The sequence below is a fragment of the Sus scrofa genome, chromosome 2 (assembly GCF_000003025.6).
Source record: "Sus scrofa isolate TJ Tabasco breed Duroc chromosome 2, Sscrofa11.1, whole genome shotgun sequence".
NCBI lineage: Eukaryota > Metazoa > Chordata > Mammalia > Artiodactyla > Suidae > Sus > Sus scrofa.
The window spans coordinates 147,615,828-147,639,179 of record NC_010444.4 but is presented as its reverse complement, the minus strand read 5'-3'; the positions used below and the strand labels follow the sequence as shown (position 1 = coordinate 147,639,179).

Sequence of the window (23,352 nt, the reverse complement as noted above, 5' to 3'; positions counted from 1 at the left end):
ACTGAGTGAGGCCAGGGATGGAACCTACAACACCTCACGTTCCTAGTCAGATTCATTTCACCTGTGCCATGACAGGAACTCCTTAATGTACATATTTAGATTAAAACTTTACAAATGTAAGTGATTTAAAGATTATCTATTCATTTCATGACATCTCTTACAGCCCCATCTCTATCTGATAAAACTATTTCCTCCTTTTTCTGAAATACGATGTAACAACAACAAACACTCACTAGCTCATCTACTCAGTCAACAAATATTAAACATCTACTCATCCTAACTCAGGGTAAAACTGCTCAGTTTCAAATGTATTTTTTGTCATTACTATCTAAACATTTCTTTTCCTCCCCAGCAAATTTCAACAAGAGAAAGCAAAAGTTTCATTTCAAGGACAAAACAACAGAAACCCAAAGTTTCATGAAAGTGAAAGCTTAATCATTCCTACATCTTTCCTATAAATAATGCTGAGTTGCAGAATATCCTCAATTCTTGATTCAGTCCTAAAATATGTAATAGAAGGGGTTCTTTTAAATTTGGGGTTTCACTCTAGTTTTTCTAGGGAAAAGGCTGATCAGACCCATGAAGCATTTGTAAAATATTTGCACAAAACACTCAGATCACTGCATGGCAAGAGTGTACAGTAGGTCTGACCCATAACTAGTCACTACTTACCGTTTGCACTGATACCAGCTGATGACATACGGAAAAATTCCAATTATCACTTGTAGGTGTTAAGTGTTTATAACCTGACACCAAACATTTTGACTCATGGGACATACTAAACTGACCTAACAAAATAGCCCTAACCCAAACATACATTTACTATCTTTTCAAAATTAAACTTCTTTTAGTCATCATTTCACAATATATACATATGTCAATTAATTATGTTATATATCTTAAAATAATATAATGTTCGATGTCAATTATATCTCAGTAAGCCTTGAAGGAAAAAACCAAACAGGCAACACATGTAATCCCTTCTCTTACTCTATCCTTTACCATTCAGTCCAGTTACAGAAAGGCTTTCTCATTATTTTGCTCACTCCCATGTTATTTAAATTCTTCCCAGCTTTACAGAAGTAAACTGGCAAATGAAATCAGAAGACGTTTAAGGTGTGCAACATGATGATCTGGCACAGGGTGAAGGGGCTTCCCCCTGGAGTTAATTAACACGCTATACCTCATACATTTCCCCTTTGTGCAGAATGTTACAGTTCTACTCTCTTAGCAAATTTGAATTATAAAATACAGTTCTGTCAACTCTGGTCACCATGCCATACATTAGATCCTAGACTTTGTTATTCGAATTTTTAAATGAAGATATATTAATTTTATTATCGGAAAAAGCAAAACAAAAAATTTTAACTTATATTAAGTGGGTTGGTCTCTATAAAGAGGGTAGGAGTTCTACTCCGCAAAAGGAATTTTAAGGCATTAATTATTGCATATACAACTGAAGGAAGGAGAAATTTAGATTTGTATGCAGTCAAAAAGTACGAATATATAACTCCTACTACCTAACATGTAACAAATTTTAAGACTGATAAATAGAAGAAAGATGTATTTTAATAATACCACGTTAGGAACTCCTGTGGGAATCTTTAATATAATCTTAACTGATGTAGCTCAGTCAACAATTTCATGTATATTCAACATAAATATGTACATATATATATTAAAAAACATTTAAAAGAATGTTCACAGCAACACTGTTCGTAAAAATGAAGTGGAGGGAGTCCCGTGTGGTTCAGTGGGCTAGGGATCCAGTGTTGTCATTGCAGTGGCTTGGGTCGCTGTTGTGGCATGGGTTGGATCCCTGGCCTGGGAACTTTTGTGTGCTGTGGGCACGGACAAAAAAAAAAAAAAATGAAGTGGAAATAACCCAAATATCTATTAATGGAAGAAAGGAAAAATAAACTGTGGTACATTTATACAACTGAAAATTACATAGCGACAAAAATAGCAAAATACTTTTTATATAACATGAATGAACCTCATCAAGATAAGGTTCAGAGAGAAAGACACAAAAGAATACATAGGTGGTTCCATATATAAAAATGTTCTTAAATAGGTAGAGTCATACCATAACATTTAAGAATTACAAATTTAGGTGGTAAAAATACAGTTGGCTCTCATCATTTGCAATAATCACATCAAGTTCACTGCACACACTGAATTAGCAAATACTGAACCACTGTTCCTAAGGGAAATAGAGGGTTAGGTTCCTATGAGCCTCTGGTCAAAACATCTTCATCAACTGATTAATACATAACCTTGTTTTATGTTTAAAGTGTATTTAATATATACTGTTGATTCATTAACACTGAACTCACAGCCAAAACCACAATTCATGCCTGAATAAGGTTTATCTAAGCCATCTTCCCCATAAAGCACACCATTAGCCTTACTGAACACAATACAGCATTCAGAATCATACTTGGGTCCATTTTAAATACTGAATCGCTAATGAAAAGCACAAAGATGAGAAAAATATGGCACTAAATAAACTGCAAATACTGGATGAGAGCTCAAACAAGAAGGCAGAATGTCACCTTATTTGACCAGAATTGACAACATGTGCACTGGCTGACAAATTTTTCAGAGCTCTGCACATGTCTAAAAATGACCACTGAAGCACTTCACGTATTGATTTTTAGGTTGTAAATAAATTTTAGTGGATAGGTGAAAAAACAAATACAGAATCCACAAATAATGAGAATCAAGTGTATAAAGAAAGCAAGGAGGTGATTACAATAAAGTGAGGACAGAAGACAGTGGCTGCGAGGGGGCAGAAGTAAGTTTTGGAGAAGCTAAGCATGTTCTATTTTTTGACCCAAGGGACAGAAATATGAGCTGAGTACTGTCTTTAAAATTTTAAGAAAAGAGCCATGACATTTTTGTAAAAAAGAACAAGGTTTAGAATGTAGTTCTGTATTTATAAAATGATCTCATTTTAGTAAATTTTTTAAAAATGAGACTTAACATATGTATTCTCCCCCCCGCCCCTTTTTGGTCACACCTGTAACATGTGGAAGTTCTGGAGCCAGGGATCAAACCTGAGCCACAGCAGCGACCTCAGCCACTGCAATGACAACAGTAGATCCTTAACCCACTGTGCCAAAAGAGAACTGCTTAATGTATGTATTCTTATATTCACTATTTTTTTCTATGAAAATATCCATAAATAATGACTAACTTCTAAAAGTAGGCCAAAATTAAGAGGGGAGTTTTTTAGTTTTTATTAACCAAACTTTTGACTCTGTACGTGTATTAATTTTTTTCTAGTTAAAAATACTTTAGGAGTTCCCGTGGCTCAGTAGTTGACAAATCTGAGTAGGAACCATGAGGTTGTGGGTTCGATCCCTGGCCTTGTTCAGTGGGTTAAGGATGCAGCGTTGCCGTGAGCTGTGGTGTAGGCTGCAGATGCGGCTTGGATCCTGCGTTGCTGTGGCTCTGGAGTAGGCCGGTGGCTACGGCTCCGATTAGACCCCTAGCCTGGGAACCTCCATATGCCTCGGGTGCGGCCCTAAATAAGGCAAAAAGACAAAAAATAAAAAAACTTTAAAAATTTAGTACTGGCCTCTTAAAATGTCACTTACCTATCAAAATATTCAACTTTTCTATATATACATCTAGTTTCACACATGTATCTATAACACAGCTTGAAATATGAAATATTGGGAAAAGTTGCATGTCCAACAATTTAAGACTCATTAAATATAGTATGGTACATCTATGCAATAAAATACCATGCAGCCATTAAAAACAATAAACTGGGAGTTCCCGTCGTGGCGCAGTGGTTAATGAATCCGACTAGAAACCATGAGGTTGCGGGTTCGGTCCCTGCCCTTGCTCAGTGGGTTAACAATCCGGCGTTGCCGTGAGCTGTGGTGTAGGTCGCAGACGCGGCTCGGATCCTGCGTTGCTGTGGCTCTGGCGTAGGCTGGTCGCTACAGCTCCGATTCAACCCCTAGCCTGGGAACCTCCATATGCCGCGGGAGCGGCCCAAGAAATAGCAACAATAACAACAACAATAACAACAACAACAAAAAAGACAAAAGACAAAAAAAAAAAAAACAAAAAAAAAAACAATAAAGCAATACCATTGGCACAATTAACAGTGACTGCTGATGGGGAGTGAAATGGAATGAATGGAGGTAAAAGGAAATCTTATTTTTATTGTACAGAGTTTTCTTTTATACTTTGTATATGTGTGAGGCTGCCCCCAAATAAAACAAATACTCATATGTGAATATATGCAAATATGAAAAAATCAATTATATAGCATCAGTGAAAAATTATATGCAGTAACTCAGAAGTATGTGGAACCTTCGAGGCAGAAGTTACTCAGAGTAATTCACCTACCCAGCCATTTCCCCAAATCAGAAACAGACACCAAATCTGCGCCAGTCATCATTCATCAATCCCCTGACTGGCAAAGATGAAAACACCAAACTTCAGTGCTACCGAGGGGATGGACAAATAAGTGCTCTCATCCGATGTGACAACAAATTTAAATGAGTGCACCATTCCTGGAAGGGTACTTGGCAAATTATACTAAAATTTTAAATATACATACATATGCATGCCCTGGACCCAAGCATCTTGCTCCTACAAACTAATCCACACCCACGTTTATCAGCTGGAGACAATACTGTTTCTAGAGGGCGTTTTGGTGGGCATGCCGACTGAGGAGCACTTACTGGCATTTAGAAGGTGAGACCAGGGTGCTAGAGGACTTGCAACGGGGAGGACTATCCGCATAACAAATCATTTCACTCAAAGATGCCAAATCCAGTAAGACGTGTCTAACATTGTTCATAATAGTTAAAAAAGGAAGACACCCTAAGGAGCCATCATGGACACCAGGTTTGTTGCTACTGTAGCCAACCCAACACCATGAAGAAAAAGGCCTGAGAAGGAAAGCTAACGTTCTAAGAGAGCAGTGGAGAAACAGGAAAAGAACCTGCGTGGCTGAGTTTCTGAATTAATCAATCTTAAAACCTCCCTCCCTCTAGAGTTCTTGAAAAGAAAGAAAATAAATGTCCCTATTTTTCTAGTTTTTATCTGTTACTTGCAGCTAACTGCATCCTGAGAAGCATTTATTATCTTCATAATCAGGAAGAAAAAAAAAATCAAGTTCCACCACATATTACTGAGTACCACAGCTCAAAAATTTTACAGTTAAATGACGCACACTACTTGAAAAATGCCAAAATATAGTTCAAGCATTCCCAACATTTAGTATAAATAACTTTCCCTGTTGAAACTAGCTGAACCTCTCTTTTATGAGGAGGAAAATAATGTACCCTGCTTCTAATCCTATCTGTGCCATTGAGCAAGGCCCAATGACTTAAAACCTACAGCTTTTATCTAAACTTTAATACTAAAATACTTAAAGGCAATTCTTCATCAAGGTTTTCCCTTTTTTTGCTTCTTAGGGCTGCAGGTGCAGCATATGGAAGTTCCCAGGCTAGGGGATGAATTGGAGCTACAGCTGCCGGCCTACCCGACTGCCACAGCAATGCCAGATCTGAGCCATGTCTGCAACCTACACCACAGCTCACAGCAACGCCAGATCCTTGACCCACCGAGGCCAGGGATCAAACCCACAACCTCATGGTTCCTAGTTAGATTCGTTTCGCTGTGCCATGACGGGAACTGCCACCAAGGTTTTTAATACCCTCCTATCTGTGTCAAATGAAAGAAAAATTCTTTTTTTTAGGAGTTCCTGCCATGGCACAGTGGGTTAAAAATCCGACCGCAGTGGCTCAGGTCACTGCAGAGGTGCAAGTTTGATACCCTGCCCTGCGCAGCTGGTTAAAGGATCCAGTGTTACTGCAGCTCTGATTCAACTGATGGCCTGGGAACTCCCCTATGCTGCAGATGCAACCATAAAACATTTAAAAATAAATAAATGAAAAATAAATAAGTTCTCATGTACAACACTTATCCTCAAAAAAAAAAAAAGTTTCTTTTTGGACTCACTGATTTTATCCTTAAAATATATAAAACTCTTAGAGACTGTATATATAGTCTGCAAAGCCTAACATATTTACTATCTGGTCCTTGATTAGGAAAAGTCTGCTGACTGGTGATATATATGTTTTATGTCGTTACAGATAACTTGCACTGTGCTTAAATAGTCTCTATATTTTAAATTTGTGTATAGAATTATCCCCTGAATAACACATATTAGCACTGACCCTCTGCACAGCTGAAAATCTAAGTAATAACCTACAGTCAGCCTATTACTGAAAAAATCCTTGTATAAGTAGACTATTGCAGTTCAAACTCATGCCATTCAAAGGCAAACTATTTTTAAATTTACTCCTATTTTTAATGTAAATACCTGGGACCTAAAAAGCCCAAGATTTACATGTATCCTTAAACTTGGTTTTAAAATATGCAGTATGAAAATGCTGAAAAGTGAGCATGAACTTTAAAGTCTAATTTTTAAAATAATTTATATTCATTTGGAAAGCATTAAAAACAGAGAAGAGCCAGAAGGAAAAAAAAACTGAAAGCTAACTTGAATTCTCCCACTTGGAACAATTTAAAGCACTTTGATTCCAAGTTTGTATATAATCTCATATCCCAACTTTTCTTAACCTAAAAGACAATCCTGAGAATTTTTTCATGTCATTATACTTTAAAAACATGCTCTGCTTATTTTTCAAAAATTTTTTTTTTTGGCGGTGCAAATGACACAAGGAAATTGCGGGGCCAGGGACTGAACCTGCACACACAGCAGCCCAAGCCGTTGCAGTGACAATGCTGGATCCTTAATCCACCATACCACAGGAGATCTTCTAAAATCAAGCGTTTAACAGCAGCAAAGTACTTGTGAGCACTTAGATGGTTTCCATTTCCAACCATTATAAAGAGTGTTCTGTGGCTGTGGCGTAGGCCAGTGGCTACAGCTCCGATTAGACCCCTAGCCTGGGGTCCTCCATATGCCGTGGGAGCGGCCCTAGAAAAGACAAAAAGACAAAAAGACAAAAAAAGAGTGTTACCGTCGTGTCTCAGTGGGCTGCAAACTTGACTAGTATCCACAAGGATGCTGGTTCGATCCCTGGCCTCACTCAGTGGGTTAAGGATCTAGCGCTGCCACAAGCTGCAGCATAGGTCGCAGATGTGGCTTGGATCTAGAATTGATGTAGCTGTGGCACAGGCCTCAGATGTAGCTCTGACTGGACCCCTAGCCTGGGAACTTCCGCATGCCGTGGGTGTGGCCCTAAAAAGCAAAAAAAAAAAAAAAAAAAAAAAAAAAGAGTGCTACACTGAGCACACTTCCAGCTATCGTTTGTGTAATTCCTGTATGATAAATTCTTAGAAGTGGATTAATGAATATAAGAATAAATGGAGTTGTGGCGCAGTGGTACGAATCCGATGATGGGTTCGTCCTGCCTTGTCATGGTTAACGATCGGTTGGTGACTGTTGTAGTTCGATGGTTTGTGTTGCGTAGGTGCTACAGTGATTAATACTGATATATGGCAAGAATAGCAACAAACCAGACAAAAAAAAAAAAAAAAGAATAAACTGAAGGACTCCAGAATTAGGTCCTCACACCTCAGAACAGCTTCACTAAAATTCAACCTATTATCTTTCACACATTTGTTGATGATTCAAGATCATTTAAGGACTATAAAAGAATACTGAAAAAATATACTTTTACTTTAGCTTTTGTGGGATATAAAAGGCCTTGAAGAAGAGTTCCCTATTAAGTTTCCTGAATCTATTTAATGTCTAGGCACATGTATTTCTATATTTCTATACTGCCCAGTGTCTGTCACTAGATAAGTGTGTTTTTAGCACTCAAGACTGTCTGACAGAACCCTATCAAAACAAAAAATAAACTATAAAATACTACCAAAACTAATGGCAGTGTCTCATTCTTACAGCTGCCTCCCCTGCCTTGGCTTTGTCTGCTCCTTCCCCAAATGCCTAGTATGCCCTTTTCTACAAACCTAATGCCTATTTCAGAGTTAGTAAGTCTACGCAGATAAAAACTGGTTATTACTAGATGCTCTAGAATGACTCTATTTATGACAATGAAAAAGAGCCACTGGAGCACAACTTCTGAGTTAAAATTTAAACATTTAGACAAAAAAAAAAAAAAAAAAAAAAAGATTCCCATCTCAGTGGTAACAATCGACTAGGAACATGAGGTTGCGGTTCGTCCTGTGCTCAGTGGGTTAAGATCGCATACTGGACTGTGTAGGTCAACCAATGCAGCTGGCTTGGCGTGGTAGTGGATGCCGCTGGCCTTATATATGAGGCCTCCAGTACTGGGGAACTTATAGGCATGATTGCGGGTGTGGCCTGTGGGGGATTGGCGTTGGTGAGCTGTGGTGTAGGTTGCAGACATGGCTCAGATCTGGCTTTGCTGTGGCTGTGGTGCAGGCTGGCAGCTGTAGCCTGATTAGACTCCTAGCTTGGGAACCTCCATATGCTGTGGGTGTGGCCCTAAAAAAAAACAAACAAACAAACATTTACTTAAAGGTCTCCAGTAACCCTCAGGACAGAGCATGCAGCTTCCTATCTAACAAGATTATCTACTTTTTACAACTAAAGCTTTTTACAGAGTCATATTTATAAAAATTCTGCTTTACATTATTCAGTGTCACTTCACCAGAGCTGGCAGTGGGTCTAAATGCCCAACTATTTGGCAAAAAGGAGATTTGAATGTTATATATTCACTGAAAGTCAAAAATCAACATTTACCCAGCCTCCACATGTGCGTGTGTGCTGTGTGTGTGTGTGTGTATATTGTGTATATATAATCTTCTTTACTCCTCAAAGAAGTCACTTAAAGACAATCCCCACTTTACAAAAAAAGAAAATAAGAGTCAGACAGATATCAGACTAGTGAACCAAATACCTGCCAGAGCCCAGATGTCTCTCAAATCTGGACTTTTTTTTATTTGCCATGTTGTGCAGCAGCTTGATGTGGGACTCAATTCCCAGATCAGGGACTGAACCTGCTCTTGGTGGTGTAATGCCAAATCCTAACCACTAGACCACCAGGGAACTCTTATAAATCTGGACGATTTATATCAAAGAATCCACCGTTCCCCAACAGCCAAGGTGAAAGAGGATTAATGGGCATCAAACCAGTACGAAACTATGGGGTGAAGTCTGCTCCTCAAGATTTCCCTCATCACCTTTAACACTTCCCAGGGCTGAAAATGTTCTCTTTCAAAAAAGCTGTTTTGAGGATTAGGCATCATGGATGTTAACAGCCAACTGTGTATTTTCACCTTAGTGCTGCCACTTATTAACTGTGGGGTTTTGGCTGACTTTTTTAAGCTTTCGTTGTCCCATCTATACACGGGACACACACCACACGCACTTTACACAGTAATTGAAGATTACAGGAGACTATGTATGAAAAAACCCATGGGTCCAACCCCCCGCCCAGTGCAGTGGGTTAAAGGGCCCGGCACTGCCACAGGTGCGGCAATTCAAAAAAGAGAAGAAGAAAATGCTCCAGCGCAAATAACAATCAAAAAATAACTACTGTATGAATTAATGAATGGTTAGAAAGAGGAGATATTTTATGAGTATGCGAAATAAGAAAGACATTTACTTGTGGCAAATATCTATTTCCATGTTTGTCTAAAAGTAAGTGGGTCACCACTGCATACAGAATATAACTAAACATGACTCTCATCCTAACAATTTCTTCCTTTGGATTTTGCCTCCATTCCAAGATTATTTTCACTTATTGACTATAAACACCTGGTAAACCACATAATAAACCCTAAAACAAAAATCAAATACAGCTCTGGAACAACTTGTTACTACAAGTGCGTTTATGTGAAATACCATGGAATATAACATGAGCTGTTTCTTGATCTTCAAATATATTAGTAAGAATTTGCTAAAACCCACGACTTTAGAACTTAATTTTCTAGTCTGTAAAACATTTGACATTTAGACAGAATGCAGCGAGGAAATGCTGACTAGAGTGTTTCCAGAGTTAGCATTTGCTACTTTAAAAACTTACTGAAAAGTGCTGAAGTAAGTCATCCTTTTCCTCCTCAATGAACCCCCCAACTGTCAGTGCTTTGGGGCGGTGGTCCACCACCATGTGACTCAGTGAGCCCCGGCCTCTTCCTCCACGGCCTCGGCCTCGGCCTCGACCTTGAGAGGACATGGTCTTTCCTCGACCCACAGGTAAAATACCTAATCGTGCAGCCTGAAAAACAACAGAAGGTAGAGTATTATACACACTGTCAGAGTAAACCTTGGAAAACAGAGGAAAAAGAAAGCTATTTTGGAGATGTTAAACATAATGGTAACTCTTCTTAAGCCTCACCTCAACCTGTAACTGACTCAGTTTCTTCCGTAACTCTGTTGTGTCTTCTCCTGAAGACAGTCTCTTGTGAAGGTCCAGTTCAGTATCTAACAGTTCTTTTTGGGCCTTTGGAAAAAAATTGAAGGTAAAAATGTATTTTTTAGAAAACTTAAAAAATCTTGTTCAGAATATATTATTCTCCTTATGGAATGACACATGTCTCTTCTGGGTAAATGTGAGAGTATGCAATAAATATGAGTGTTTTAAGGAAAGTAACTTTACAGATATAATATTGAAGACATACAGAGTATGTAACTGGCAATAACAACAAACACTGTTACTGCTTAAGATGGCCTAAAAGTCAGACCTTGGAAACAGTCATCTGAGATGAAGGAGCTGAGAATGAAAGCACCGTAAAGGAAGCATAATGGGGTAAAATAAATTATACAGTACAAATTCATTAATAGTGCAAACATAAGTTACATAATTTTACAAAACTGCTTTCAGATTTGAACCCTATAACTACTGTCACTCTTTTTTTTGGGGGGGGGGGTAAGAAACAAATTACCAGTCTTTAAGTGGTATGACTGTGAGAAATTCTCTTTCCCCCATACTTTCTCAAAGTTTTTCTATAGCTAAATGTTCTTTCTATAACCAAGGGAAATTTTTTTAAAAATAACATTTTTATTATATTTTTGTAAAGCAATTTTTTTTTTTGGCCATGCTGTGGCATGTGAAAAATTCCCGGGCCAGGGATGGAACCCACATCACAGCAATAATCCACACCACAGCACTGGCAACAGTAGATCCTTAACATGCTAGGCCACCAGAGAACTCCCTAAAAAGCAGCCTTTTCTTTTGTCTTTTTAGGGCCACACCTATGGCACATGGAAGTTCCCAGGCTAGGCGTCCAATCAGAGCTGCAGCCGCTGGCCTACGCCACAGCAATGTCAGATCCGAGTCGCTCCTGAGACCTACACCACAGCTCAGGGCAACGCCAGATCCCTAACCCACTGAGTGTGGCCAGGGAGCAAACCTGCATCCTCATGGATGACAGATATGTTTCCACTGAGCCACGCCGGGAACCTCCCTAAAAGCAATCTTAATGAAAAATTTTACATTCCTTTATCAATAGCAAACCATAATTTCACATGTAATATAATATCGTACATAAAAATCTGCATTATATAATCTGACAAATTGATTCCCAGTTCTCAAACAGCTGCAAACTTATCTAAATCCCACTGCAGAAGTTCCCACTGTGGCACACTGGGTTAAGGATCCAGCATTGTCTCCACGGTGGCACCAGTTAAATCCCTGGCCTAGCACACTGGGTTAAGGACTGCTGCAGATGTGGTATGGGTCACAGGTGTGGCTCGGATTTGATGCCTGGCCCCAGAACTTCCATATACTACAAGTGTAGCTGAAAATTAAAAAAAAAAAAAAAAAAAAAAGAATCCTACTACAGAGCTGTAGAATAATGAGGGAACCACAATGCAAGCAGAAGTATTCTTCTAGGATAAAGAAATAAATAGAAACTAACAAAATTAAGGTTAAATGGACCTAGAACTTTTGATTATTCTTTTCAATACAATGCCATATGTTTAACGTACTAAAGCCAGCAATGTCTTTTGAATATTAAAAGTATAAAATTATTTAAAAAAAAAATGCTGAAATAGGAAATGTTTCTCTCCTTGCCATCATTCTAGTGGTTTTACCCTCAGCATGGAGAACCCAAAAAAAGCAATTAAAAAACACATCTTTGTTCAAACAAGGTATTATCAATTACTTCTTCAAAGGGAGTAGAGAGCATCTACAGAAACATTAAGAACCACGTTGCTGTGGCCCTGGTGTAGGCTGGTGGCTACGGCTCCGAATAGACCTCTAGCCTGGGAAACTCCATATGCTGCAGGAGCGGCCCAAGAAATGGCAAAAAAAAAAAAAAAAAAAACCAAAAAACAAAACAAAACAAAACTATTGGAGTTCCCGTCGTGGCGCAGTGATTAACGAATCCGACTAGGAACAATGAGGTTGAGGGTTCGATCCCTGCCCTTGCTCAGCGGGTTAATGATCCGGCATTGCCGTGAACTGTGGTGTAGGTTGCAGATGCGGCTCGGATCCCGCGTTGCTGTGGCTCTAGCGTAGGCCAGTGGCTACAGCTCCGATGAGATCCCTAGCCTGGGAACCTCCATATGCCGTGGGAGCGGCCCCAAAGAAACAGCAAAAAAAACATTAAGAAAAACTGTGATTTGTATTGTCTCACATTAGACCATTAGCTGCCTAACGGTTTCCCTGCATTTCTAACTGCCAAATACAGAACAGATGTTCAATAACCCTACAATGAGTGAAAAATGCATACAGATACCTCTGTTTTTGTCTTTACTTTAGATGGTGTGGAGACTGCAGAAGATGTCTTTAACTCATCTTTCAATTGTGAGATCTTTTCTCCAAGCTCTTTTAAAGTCTTCATTATATTTGCTCTCTCTTCTGGTTTCATGTTTTTGTTTTTTTCTAGCTTGGATATTAACATCTATAAAATAAACCAAAAAAAGTAAAACTAAGCGTCATAAATTTTAACATAAATAACCTTTAAAACTTTATTGGTGATATCTTTGTAAAGTCCATTCCATACACCAATTCTAGCAAGCAGATAAACGTCTGTGTTACCTTTTGGCATTCTATTTGTTTTTCTAACACTTCTTGCCTCTTTTTCCTCATATCTTGTTGTAGCTTCATCGCTTCCTATATGAACGGGTAAAGAAAAAATTAGTAATGAATAAATAAATTTGCCAGTGATACATAAGGGTACATTCTCAACTCATTCCTTCTGCATCATTCCTTACATGAGAAATTTTCCTCCTAATCAAAAAATAGCTGAAACCAGAGATGAAACCTTCAAACATATTTCCCTTTTCAAACATATTTTCCCCAACATTTCCAACATAAAAGAATTCACATTTATAACTGTACTTTAATATTTAAAATATGAATATTTAGAAGTTCCCACTGTGGCAAAGCAGAAATGAATCTGACTACGAACCATGATGTTGAGGGTTTGATCCCTGGTCCTGCTCAGTGGGTTAAGGATCTGGCATTGCCATGAGCTGTGGTGTAGGTCACAGACACAGCTTGGATCTGGCATTGCTGCGGCTCTGGCATGGGCTGGCAGCAAAAGCTCTGATTAGACCCCTAGCCTGGGAACCTCCATATGCTGCGGGTGCAGCCCTAAAAAGACAAAAAAAAAAAAAAAAAAAAAAAAAAAACGAATGTTTAAAATAAACCTCTATTATGTGAGGTTTATTCACTTGAATGACCTGAATGTATGTATAAAGAAAAATAAAAGCTGTTTTCACTTTCCAATGGAATAAGCCAAATCCTTATTTTTGAAATTTAAAATCTAAAAATGTGAGATGCATCTATAGGTTAGAAATGATAGCAAAATTATGGATTTTTCTGGAAAATGTTCCCTGTAACCCCTCTGTTAACTCTCCAATTATAGTGAGATAATATATATGAATATCTGTTTTATTTCAAAAACTCTATGTGAATTTAAATCTAAGTTAATAATGAAACTCAGAGTTAAGTCATATGACGAGGACTACTTAACTGTTATACTTCATGCAAAACATTATCTAACTTACAAAGCCAGAAAAAGAATTAAAAGAGAAAATAACGAAATAAAAGTGTCTATTTCTCTCCCTTGCAGGAAAAAAAAAGTGTATTTCACTTTCATGTAGAATAAAAATAGTTCCTTATGCTTGATGTAGCAGTGAAAGGCAAATGCAAAACATTTTTTGTCCATCTTTTTTCAAGTGTACAATGCATCAAGCAGCAGCTAAATAAAGGTTACAATGTAGATCCGTAACATGAATGGTTCAAAGGTGTTAACATAATCACTTAAGAATTCAGGAGTTCCCGTCGTAGTGCAGTGGTTAATGCATCCAACTAGGAACCATGAGGCTGCGGGTTCAGTTGCTGCCCTTGCTCAGTGGGTTAACGATCCGGCGTTGCCGTGAGCTGTGGTGTAGGTTGCAGACACAGCTCACATCTGGCATTGCTGTGGCTCTGATGTAGGCCGGCAGCTACAGCTCCAATTGGACCCCTAGCCTGGGAACCTCCATATGCCACGGGAGCGGCCCTAGAAAAGACAAAAAGACAAAAAAAAAAAAAAAAAAAAAAAAAAAATTCACTACCTCCTTTGGAGTTCCCACTGTGGTGCAGCAAAAACAATCCGATTAGGAACCATGAGGTTTTTGGGTTTGATACCCGGCCTCGCTCAGTGGGTTAAGGATCCGGAGTTGCCGTAAGCTGTGGTGTAGGCCAGCAGCTGTAGCTAGGATTAGATCCGTAGCCTCAGAGCCTCCATATGCCGCAAGTGTGGCCCTAAAAAGCAAAAACAAAAGCAAGAAAAAAAAAAAGAATTCACTACGTCCTTTCCTCTTTAAGAATCAAGGCTGTTACCTGCTTCTTTTTAAGAACTTCTTGGACATCATGAGACTTTGACCCCGAACAAAGTTTTGAAGGTGTCTTTAAGTTTGAGGAGCTGTAAATCATTTTTGGATGGCCTGGAGGTGAAAACATCTATGAAACACAAACATGATTAAATTACATCTTAAAAATGCCTTAAGATCGTTTTTTAAAAAGACAGTATATATTTTTTTAAGAGTTAAAGAAAATTCTTTTACATTTACAATCTTCATTTATAAAAGAGGTTCTTCATACATAAACTCAATTCTTATTCATATACAAAAACAAAAATTAATCTCTACCGATAATGCTATATTTCAATGTACTGAATACACTTATTTTTCTTTATGGTTTTTTTATCTGCAAGAAAAAGAACACCCCTGACATCTAGGAGCTGGACTGCCACCGCATAGCTAAGTCTTAGTGTCCTCTTGTTAAATATAAACAACTTCATAGAATATTAACCTCAGACAAGGCTACTCTTGCAACTATGGCGGATCAAGGCAAAGACAAGATATACTCCATAATCCAGACTAAACACACATACACAAAACCCCATGAATATCCAAACCATAAAAATGACTACACATCTCTCTAGCCTCACTAATACGAATGACTACAGCTTCTTTACCAATTACAGTCAGCCTAATTCTAATCTTCCCTGCTTCCAGCTAAGACTTATTAACATATTTGACCATGTAATTACTCCTGTTTCCTTTAACCTTCCCCCAAATTAACTAACATTGCCAATCCTAAAATAAGTCCTTGCTAACACCCTCTAAATGAAAATGGTCCATGGTTTCACTGTATATATTCCCTCGCTGAATAATGAATTCAATCTGTTCAACTAGAGGTGTATTCCTGAGGACTTTTGGCTAAAGCTGTTTTCCACAAAGCTAAATAAGAAACCATGTTTCTAATAACCGCAAACCCTTCTAAGAATTAACCATAATCTTAATTTATATTTAATCCAATGCTATACGAGTTTACAACCAAACATAAGACAAGCAGTTAGCGCACAGCTCTGACTGCAAGCAAGATGATGGCCCTCTTCACTGTGCTCATTTTCCTACTAAGATTCCTTTCTGAAAAGGCAACCCCAGTGAATCTTCCCCTCTTTCAGTCACGGCAGAGCAGCATGCCATGCGACCTTCTATCCAATTCAGTCTTCCCTGACATGTTCCACTCCTGTTTTTGCTGTCGTTGTTTTCCTTTTTAGGTATACCTGCAGCACACGGAAGTTCCCAGGCCAGGGATCAAATCGGAGCTGCAGCTGAGGCCTAGGCCATAGTCACAGCAGTGCAGGATCCAAGCCACATCTGCAACCTACACCGCAGCTTGCCACAGCTTGTGACGTATACCACAGCGTGCGACCACACCAGATCCTTAAGTCACTAAGTGAGGCAAAGGCTTGAACCTGCAGCCTCACAGATACTATGTTGGGTTCTTAACCTGCTGAGCCACGATGGGAACTCCAGCTCTTCTACTTTTAAATTAACTATGAATTCATGATAAAAGGGACACAGGACAAAATATTTAGAAATTCTTGGAGTTCCCGTCGTGGCTCAGTGGTTAACGAATCTGACTAGGAACCATGAGGTTGCGGGTTCGGTCCCTGCCCTTGCTCAGGGGGTTAAGGATCTGGCGTTGCCATGAGCTGTGGTGTAGGTTGCAGACACGGCTCAGATTCCGCGTAGCTGTGGCTCTGGTGTAGGCCGGCAGCTACAGCTCCGATGAGACCCCTAGCCTGGGAACCTCCATATGCCGCAGGAGCAGCGCAAGAAATGGCAAAAAGACAAAAAAGAAAAGAAATTCTTGGAAAATTCAATCACATAAGTAATATATATACAAAATACAAAACTTCTCTTATCATACAATACTTAATTGTCCTAAAAATTAAGCTACCTTAAATATACAGGAAACCCAAGTACTGCAGGAACCCGCACAATGTTCATGTTATTACTTATCAAAATTTAAATAGCAATATCTACAATTTATTGAGCACCTATGATGTGCTAATAAGTACTTCCTTTTTATGCTTTACCAACATGAAAAATTTTAATCCCCACAGCAACTCAGCTTATTGAAAATGAAACCAAGGATTGATTGCCAGCTATCTAATACAACTAGTAATACGCAGGTCAATCAGCAGAGGCTGTCTGACTTCAAATGAAATTCAGTAATGGACTATTTTGAAACAAAGTATAAAATTATACATAAAAATCTTGATATGTCCATCTCCAAGCAGCAACAATCATCAATTTAACATTATTTAACACAAAATAACCTTGTTTTATTTAAACCCCCAACTGCATCATCATCCCAAATACCACATATTATTTTATCTACAAATATTTGTTGTCTCTAAAAGATAAAGACACCTCTTTTATTTATTTATTAACTTATTTATTTATTTATTTATTTATTTAATTTTTGTCTTTTCTAGGGCCACTTCCCGCGGGATCAAACCTGCAACCTCATGGTTCCTAGTCGGATTCATTAACTACCGTGCCACGACGGGAACTCCAGGACTCCTTTTTTAAATAAAACCACATACCATCATCACACTTAAAAAAAATTCTTCAATATAATTAAATATTCACAGCTCTAGATTCTATTAATTTTCTAAACATGTTTTCACACCCAAGTTAGGACCTACTAAGGTCCCTATAGTGCCACTGGTTATATCTTGTAAAGTGTCCTTTAATTTCATTTCCCTGTCTATATCTTTCTATTTCCTTACAAAGCACCCGGTGAAGGAAGCAGATCACTCAACCTGCGTGTGCACACAGGATTCTATGGTACCCTCTGGCATGTCCTCGTCCTCTCAATTTCCTTTACACTGGTGATTAGTTCTAGAACCTTTATGACATGTTTTTCATCCTCTGACAGAATGTAGTCATCTCTGACAAATTCCTTGCTTTCTGGTTTGACGAAATAATCTAGGCTCATGTGGAACACTGTCAGCCCCAGATCTGGGAACAGCCATTTCTTCAAGGACGCCTGGTCCTTTGCATGCGGGCTGAAGGGGGTGTCACGGCTCATTACCTACCACTGGGCTGGTCATTGTTTCTACACCTTTTTAGCAGACAGAATTAGGAAACGTTTCAGAGGTTTTTTTGATTGTTATTTTTTTAATGTATAATAAATAAGATTTTATATTGATAATTCCAGCTCAAATGAACGACCACAGTGTTTTAATTTAATCTCATCTATCTCACATCTCTTTTCAGCTACACTGAACATCTCAGTTGTCAAAAGACACCAGTATAACTCCTCATCTGATTTGTGTCGCAATGCTTACAAATCAAAGAATGCCAACAGAGCCAACAAAATGATTTCTGAAAATAGCTTCTTGGAAAAAAAAAAAAAAAAAGAAAGAAATGGCAAGTTTGCTGGGCTGTAATTAAAAAAAATGCTTTTTGTCCTCAGGAACATCTCATTAGGAATTAACAGTCAAATAACTGTCTTGATGCACTCTCTATGCAGACAAGTTAGTTCACTGGTTTAATTTTTAGGGATTACTATTATTATTATTATTACTTGCTTTTTTAGGCCCATACCCGTGGCATATGGACGTTCCATGGCTAAGGGTCTAATTGGAGCTGCAGCTGCCAGCCTATGCCACAGCCATAGCCACGCCAGATCTGAGCCATGTCTGCGACCTACACCACAGCTCACGCCAACACTGGATCCCGATCCCACTGATCAAGGCCGCCTCCTCATGGATACTAGTCAGACTTGTTTCCACTATGCCACAATGGTAACTCCAGGGATTACTTTTATTTTATCATTATATGCAGCATTTACATGGTTTCAAACGAATCTATAAGACATAGCTAAAGCTGTCTGGTTTCTTCCATTCTTGCAATAACCACCAAGATTTAAATCACATGGATTTGTTTTGTTTTGTCTTTTCTATTACAACCAGATGCTCATATGTTTCATTACTGACTATACATTTCTTGTTCCACTTTGCTTTTTTTAACTTGCTGTTTCCGAAAGATCCTCACAGTATATACGAAGATACTCCTCATGACTCTGAAGTTACAAATATGCTATTATACAAATGTACTACATCTTAAGTAACCAGTCCCCTAGTGATGGACATTTGGACTGTTTCCAGTCTTCTGCTATCTCTCAACCTTGGATGTGTATCTTTTCAGAGTTTGCCTAGTCTATCTTTGGCACAGATTTTTAGAGGAAGATTATTGGTTTATACAGTGAAGGAATGCACAGTTTTGCTATAACTGCCAAATCTCTGTTCATATGAGTTGTACTACTTAGCATTTCCATCAGCAGATAAATCTCAGATCCTTGTGGAAATTATTGATTTGTTACATAATTTTTTTTTTTTTGCTTTCTTTCTTGTTTTATTCTAGTTACTTTTTTCTTTCTTTAACTCATGAAAGACTTTTTTTTTTCTTTTTTGGATAAATGCTACTTTATGTCTTCAAATCCATTAGTTGTTATCTAATTTTTTTTTTTTTTTTTGTCTTTTTGGCATTTCTTTGGGCCGCTCCCGCAGCATATGGAGGTTCCCAGGCTAGGGGTCGAATCAGCGCTGTAGCCACTGGCCTACGCCAGAGCCACAGCAACGCGGGATCCGAGCCGCGTCTGCGACCTACACCACAGCTACACCACAGCTCACGGCAACGCCGGATCATTAACCCACTGAGCAAGGGCAGGGACCGAACCCGCAACCTCATGGTTCCCAGTCGATTCGTCAACCACTGCGCCACGACGGGAACTCCTGTTACATAATTTAAAAAAAATTTTTTTTTTCCTATCTAGTTATCCCAATACTATTTACCACAAAGTCCATGCTTTCTCCACTGATGTGAAATACAGACTGTGCTGGTACTGTAACAAATTGCTATTTGCAAGTTAAATTTGTAAATCTCAGTCTTCTGTTCCAGTGGTCTGTCTCTTCATGTACCAGTGTCAACTGCTTGAGTTATACGGTTTCACAGTATTTTTAATGTCTAGGAAATATTTTAATGTCTGCCCTACTTGTTCTTTTTCAGTTTTTCTAGCTCTCTTGGGAAAAAAAAATCACCATGCTATAGAGTCATCACATAGATATATTCCTGCAAGCAGAAGAAGCTACTTAAAAACATATTTCAAAATCTGACTTTTGATTATGACTGAATCCCCTTCACTATGTTTTTATATATCAAAGAGGAAAAATTATAAAAGAAATGGACTAATAAAGACATCTTTCTAGGAGTTTCCATCATTGCTCAATAGTTAACAAATCCGACTAGGAACCATGAAGTTGCGGGTTCGATCCCTGGCCTCGCTCAGTGGGTTAAGGATCTGGAGTTGCCATGAGCTGTGGTATAGGTCGCAGACGTGGCTCAGATCTGGCGTTCCTGTGGCTCTGGCATAGGCTGGCAGCAAAAGCTCCGATTAGACCCCTAGTCTAGGAACCTTGATATGCCACATGTGTGGCCCTAGAAAAGGCAAAAAGACAAAAAAAAAAAGACATCTTTATCTATTAATAAATGGCTAATATTCTCAAATTCCTACTTAGCTTTGAATAGGGAAAAAAATTGGCAAATTTCTGGCTGACTCATGGAAATTAGGGATGTCTACCCTACCCACCAGACTTAGATTAACTGTCAAAATTATCCTGACTGAGGAAAGACGTGACAAATCTGGGTGATAGTCAATGTGTTAATTTCTTTATGCCACTGAACAATTCTAAATACATCGAGGTTCACAGAAATATATACCTGGCAGTCCTCTCCAGCACCACCTGACTGATTCAACAAGTGTGCTGCATCAGTCTGGTTACCACCTGCATGTCCAAGACGATGCTTCACAGGAACTTTGTTAAGAACATATGCACCCGAAGTCTGTGGTTTGCTCATCATCTGCACACACAAAATAAACATATTTGTCATGAAGGTTTTTAAAATGCCCAGGAATGACACAAATACAAGATGGCGACCCCTTGAGGAGGAAGATTAGGAAATGCAATGAGAGGGTGTTGCAATTGTCTGTGAGGACCTTGTTTAAGTGAAGAGGGGGACATACAAATGAATGCTCTGTGTGCGTGTGTGTCTTTTTTTTTTTTTTTTTTTTTTAAGGGCTGCATCTGACATATGGAAGTTCCCAGGCTAGGGGCTGAACTGGAGCTGCAGCTGCTGACCTACCCTATAGCCACAGCAACGCACGTGATCAGAGCAGCGCTGCGACCTACCCTATAGCTTGCAGCAACGTGAGATCCTTAACCTACTGAGTGGGACCAGGGAATGAACCCATGTCGGGTTCATTACTGCTAAGCCACAACGGGAACTCCTGAATGCTATCTATAATTTTTTGGATGTGTGAAATATATTACAACGTAAAGCATGCACGTGTATCTATTTATAGAGATAATTTCTAATAACTTTCTATGTTTCCTTCAATAAGTAATACTTTACAGACAAAGGGTTGTTTTTTGTTTCCGTGAGTTTTTTTAGTGTTTGTTGTGTTTTTTTGGCCACGTTCACGGCATATGGAAGTTTCCTAGCCAGGGATCAAACCCGTGCCACAGCAGCAACCTAACCCACTGCAGTGATAATGCCAGATCCTTAACCCACCACACAAGAGAACTCCCTGAAAGACAAGGGTTTTAACTGACAGTAGCTTAATATGAGTGTGATATGGTCACCCTAAAAACAGAGTATCACCTTGCACCGCAGTAACACAACAGGGTCTAGAGTTCCTGTTGTGGCATAATGAGTTAAGAATCTGACTATAGAGGCTTGAGTAGCTGCAGCAGCACAGGTTCAATCTCTGGCCCAGCACAATGAATTAAAGGATCCAGCATTGCCGCAGCTATGGCTCAGATTCAATCCCTGTCCTGGGAACTTTCATATGCCTCAGGTATGGCCATAAAAACAGAGGGAGTTCCCACTGTGGCTCAACGGGTTATGAAGCTGACTAGTATCCATGAGGTTACAGGGTCGATCCCTGGCCCTGTTCAGTGTGTTAAGGATCTGGCGTTGCCGTGAGATGTGGTGTAAGTCAAAGACGAGGCTTGGATCTGGTGTTGCTGTGGCTGGCAGCTACAGCTCAGATTTGACTCCTAGCCTGGGAATTTTTATATGTTGTAAGTGTAGCCCTAAAAAGCAAGCAAGCAAACAACAACAAACAGGGTCTAACGGATCACAGAAGTGAATATCACTCTTTTATACACCATTCAACCAACACCTAGGGGAAGCAGTTACTCTGGGGCCCAAACTCAATGGGAGAGAGACAAAAATAGGTTTCACTGCAAATAAACAGCAAGATTCACGCACTTAACACAAGGCACTGTTAAAAAATATTCTTTTTTTTTTCCCTTCAATCTGTATGCATTTAATTCAAACATTATCATTAATGAAAATGATAACATTACCATCAACATCTGAATGGTTCTAAAGCATGATGGTTTGTTCTTTCCTTCATTCATCTATCTATTCAAATATGGGGTTTTATTTGTTTGATGGCCACAGCCACAGCACATGGAAGTTCTTAGGCCAGGGACTAAATCCTAGCCACGATGCAGCAACACCAGATTCTTTAACTCACAGTGTCAGGCTAAGGATCAAACCCATACCTCTGCAGCAGATAGAGCCACTGCAGTAGGATTCTTAACCCACTGCACCACAGTGGGAACTCCCATTCAAATATATTTTGAGCAACACATGCCAGGCCTTGTTTTAGGCATTAGGGATTGAATGAATACAACAGACAAAATCCCAGTCTCTTGGGCTTCCATTTCTATGTTTAAAAGAACAGAATTTTTCTGTAAGGGAAAAGAAGGACAAGTGACTGATTCTAACACAAAACAAAGAAGTTGTTCTGGATTCATAGCTGTTCAGTGGTGGATGGTTATCATACTTAAGTGTTGAGAACAATCACTAAAGATATTTCTTAAACATGCAGATTTATGGGCTCCATATCTAGAGACTGACTCTGTAGATCTGAGAAGATAAGGCCTAGGAATTTGCACCCAGAAAGTGATCCTGACACAGCACAACCTTTCTCACACTTCTGGGTATGTAAGAATCATCTGGAGAGCTTGATAAAAAAGATTCCTGGGCCCCATCCACAGTGATTCTGATTCAGTGAGCTGCAGGGAAGCCCGAGAAAACGCATACCTATTAAGCTCCCAGAAGATCAGATGCTGCTGGTCTACACATCAAACTGACTAGCTCCGCCAGAAGGCCCACAGTGCAACCTCAGAAACACTGATCCAGAGGATGGGACCAGAGGACCCTTGCTTCCCTGTGAACCAGTAGATTACCTTCTGAATACCCCCATGTACCGTTGAGGGAGGAGACTGGGCCACCAGCACCTGCTGCTGATGAAGGTGCTGTGGCAGGTGATGGTGTGGCTGTGATAAGTGACTAAGTGTTTGCTGTTGTTGCAGGAGCAGCTGTGTTGGGGACTGCAGCGCTGGTTGCTCATTATTTTCCCTGTGCCACAGGACTCGAATGAACCGGTTATTTAGAACCGCTTCAGTGCTGGAAATGGCTTTTCTGGCCTCCTCATTGGTAAGATACTGGATGAGAGCTGCTTCTGGATCTCCCTTAAAAGCAAC

The 23,352-nt window shown here is 39.3% G+C and overlaps 1 protein-coding gene across 1 annotated transcript in view; it reads right to left on the bottom strand.

The window, feature by feature from the left end:
* The window catches only part of RBM27 (RNA binding motif protein 27), a 74,482-nt gene that overhangs the window by 5,064 nt on the left and 46,066 nt on the right, over window positions 1-23,352 (bottom strand). Inside the window, 7 exon segments of the mRNA XM_003124070.6 lie at window positions 10,017-10,208; window positions 10,329-10,433; window positions 12,673-12,837; window positions 12,975-13,049; window positions 14,769-14,888; window positions 20,513-20,653; window positions 23,056-23,352. Of these exon segments, the coding sequence (XP_003124118.3) occupies window positions 10,017-10,208; window positions 10,329-10,433; window positions 12,673-12,837; window positions 12,975-13,049; window positions 14,769-14,888; window positions 20,513-20,653; window positions 23,056-23,352 (1,095 nt within the window).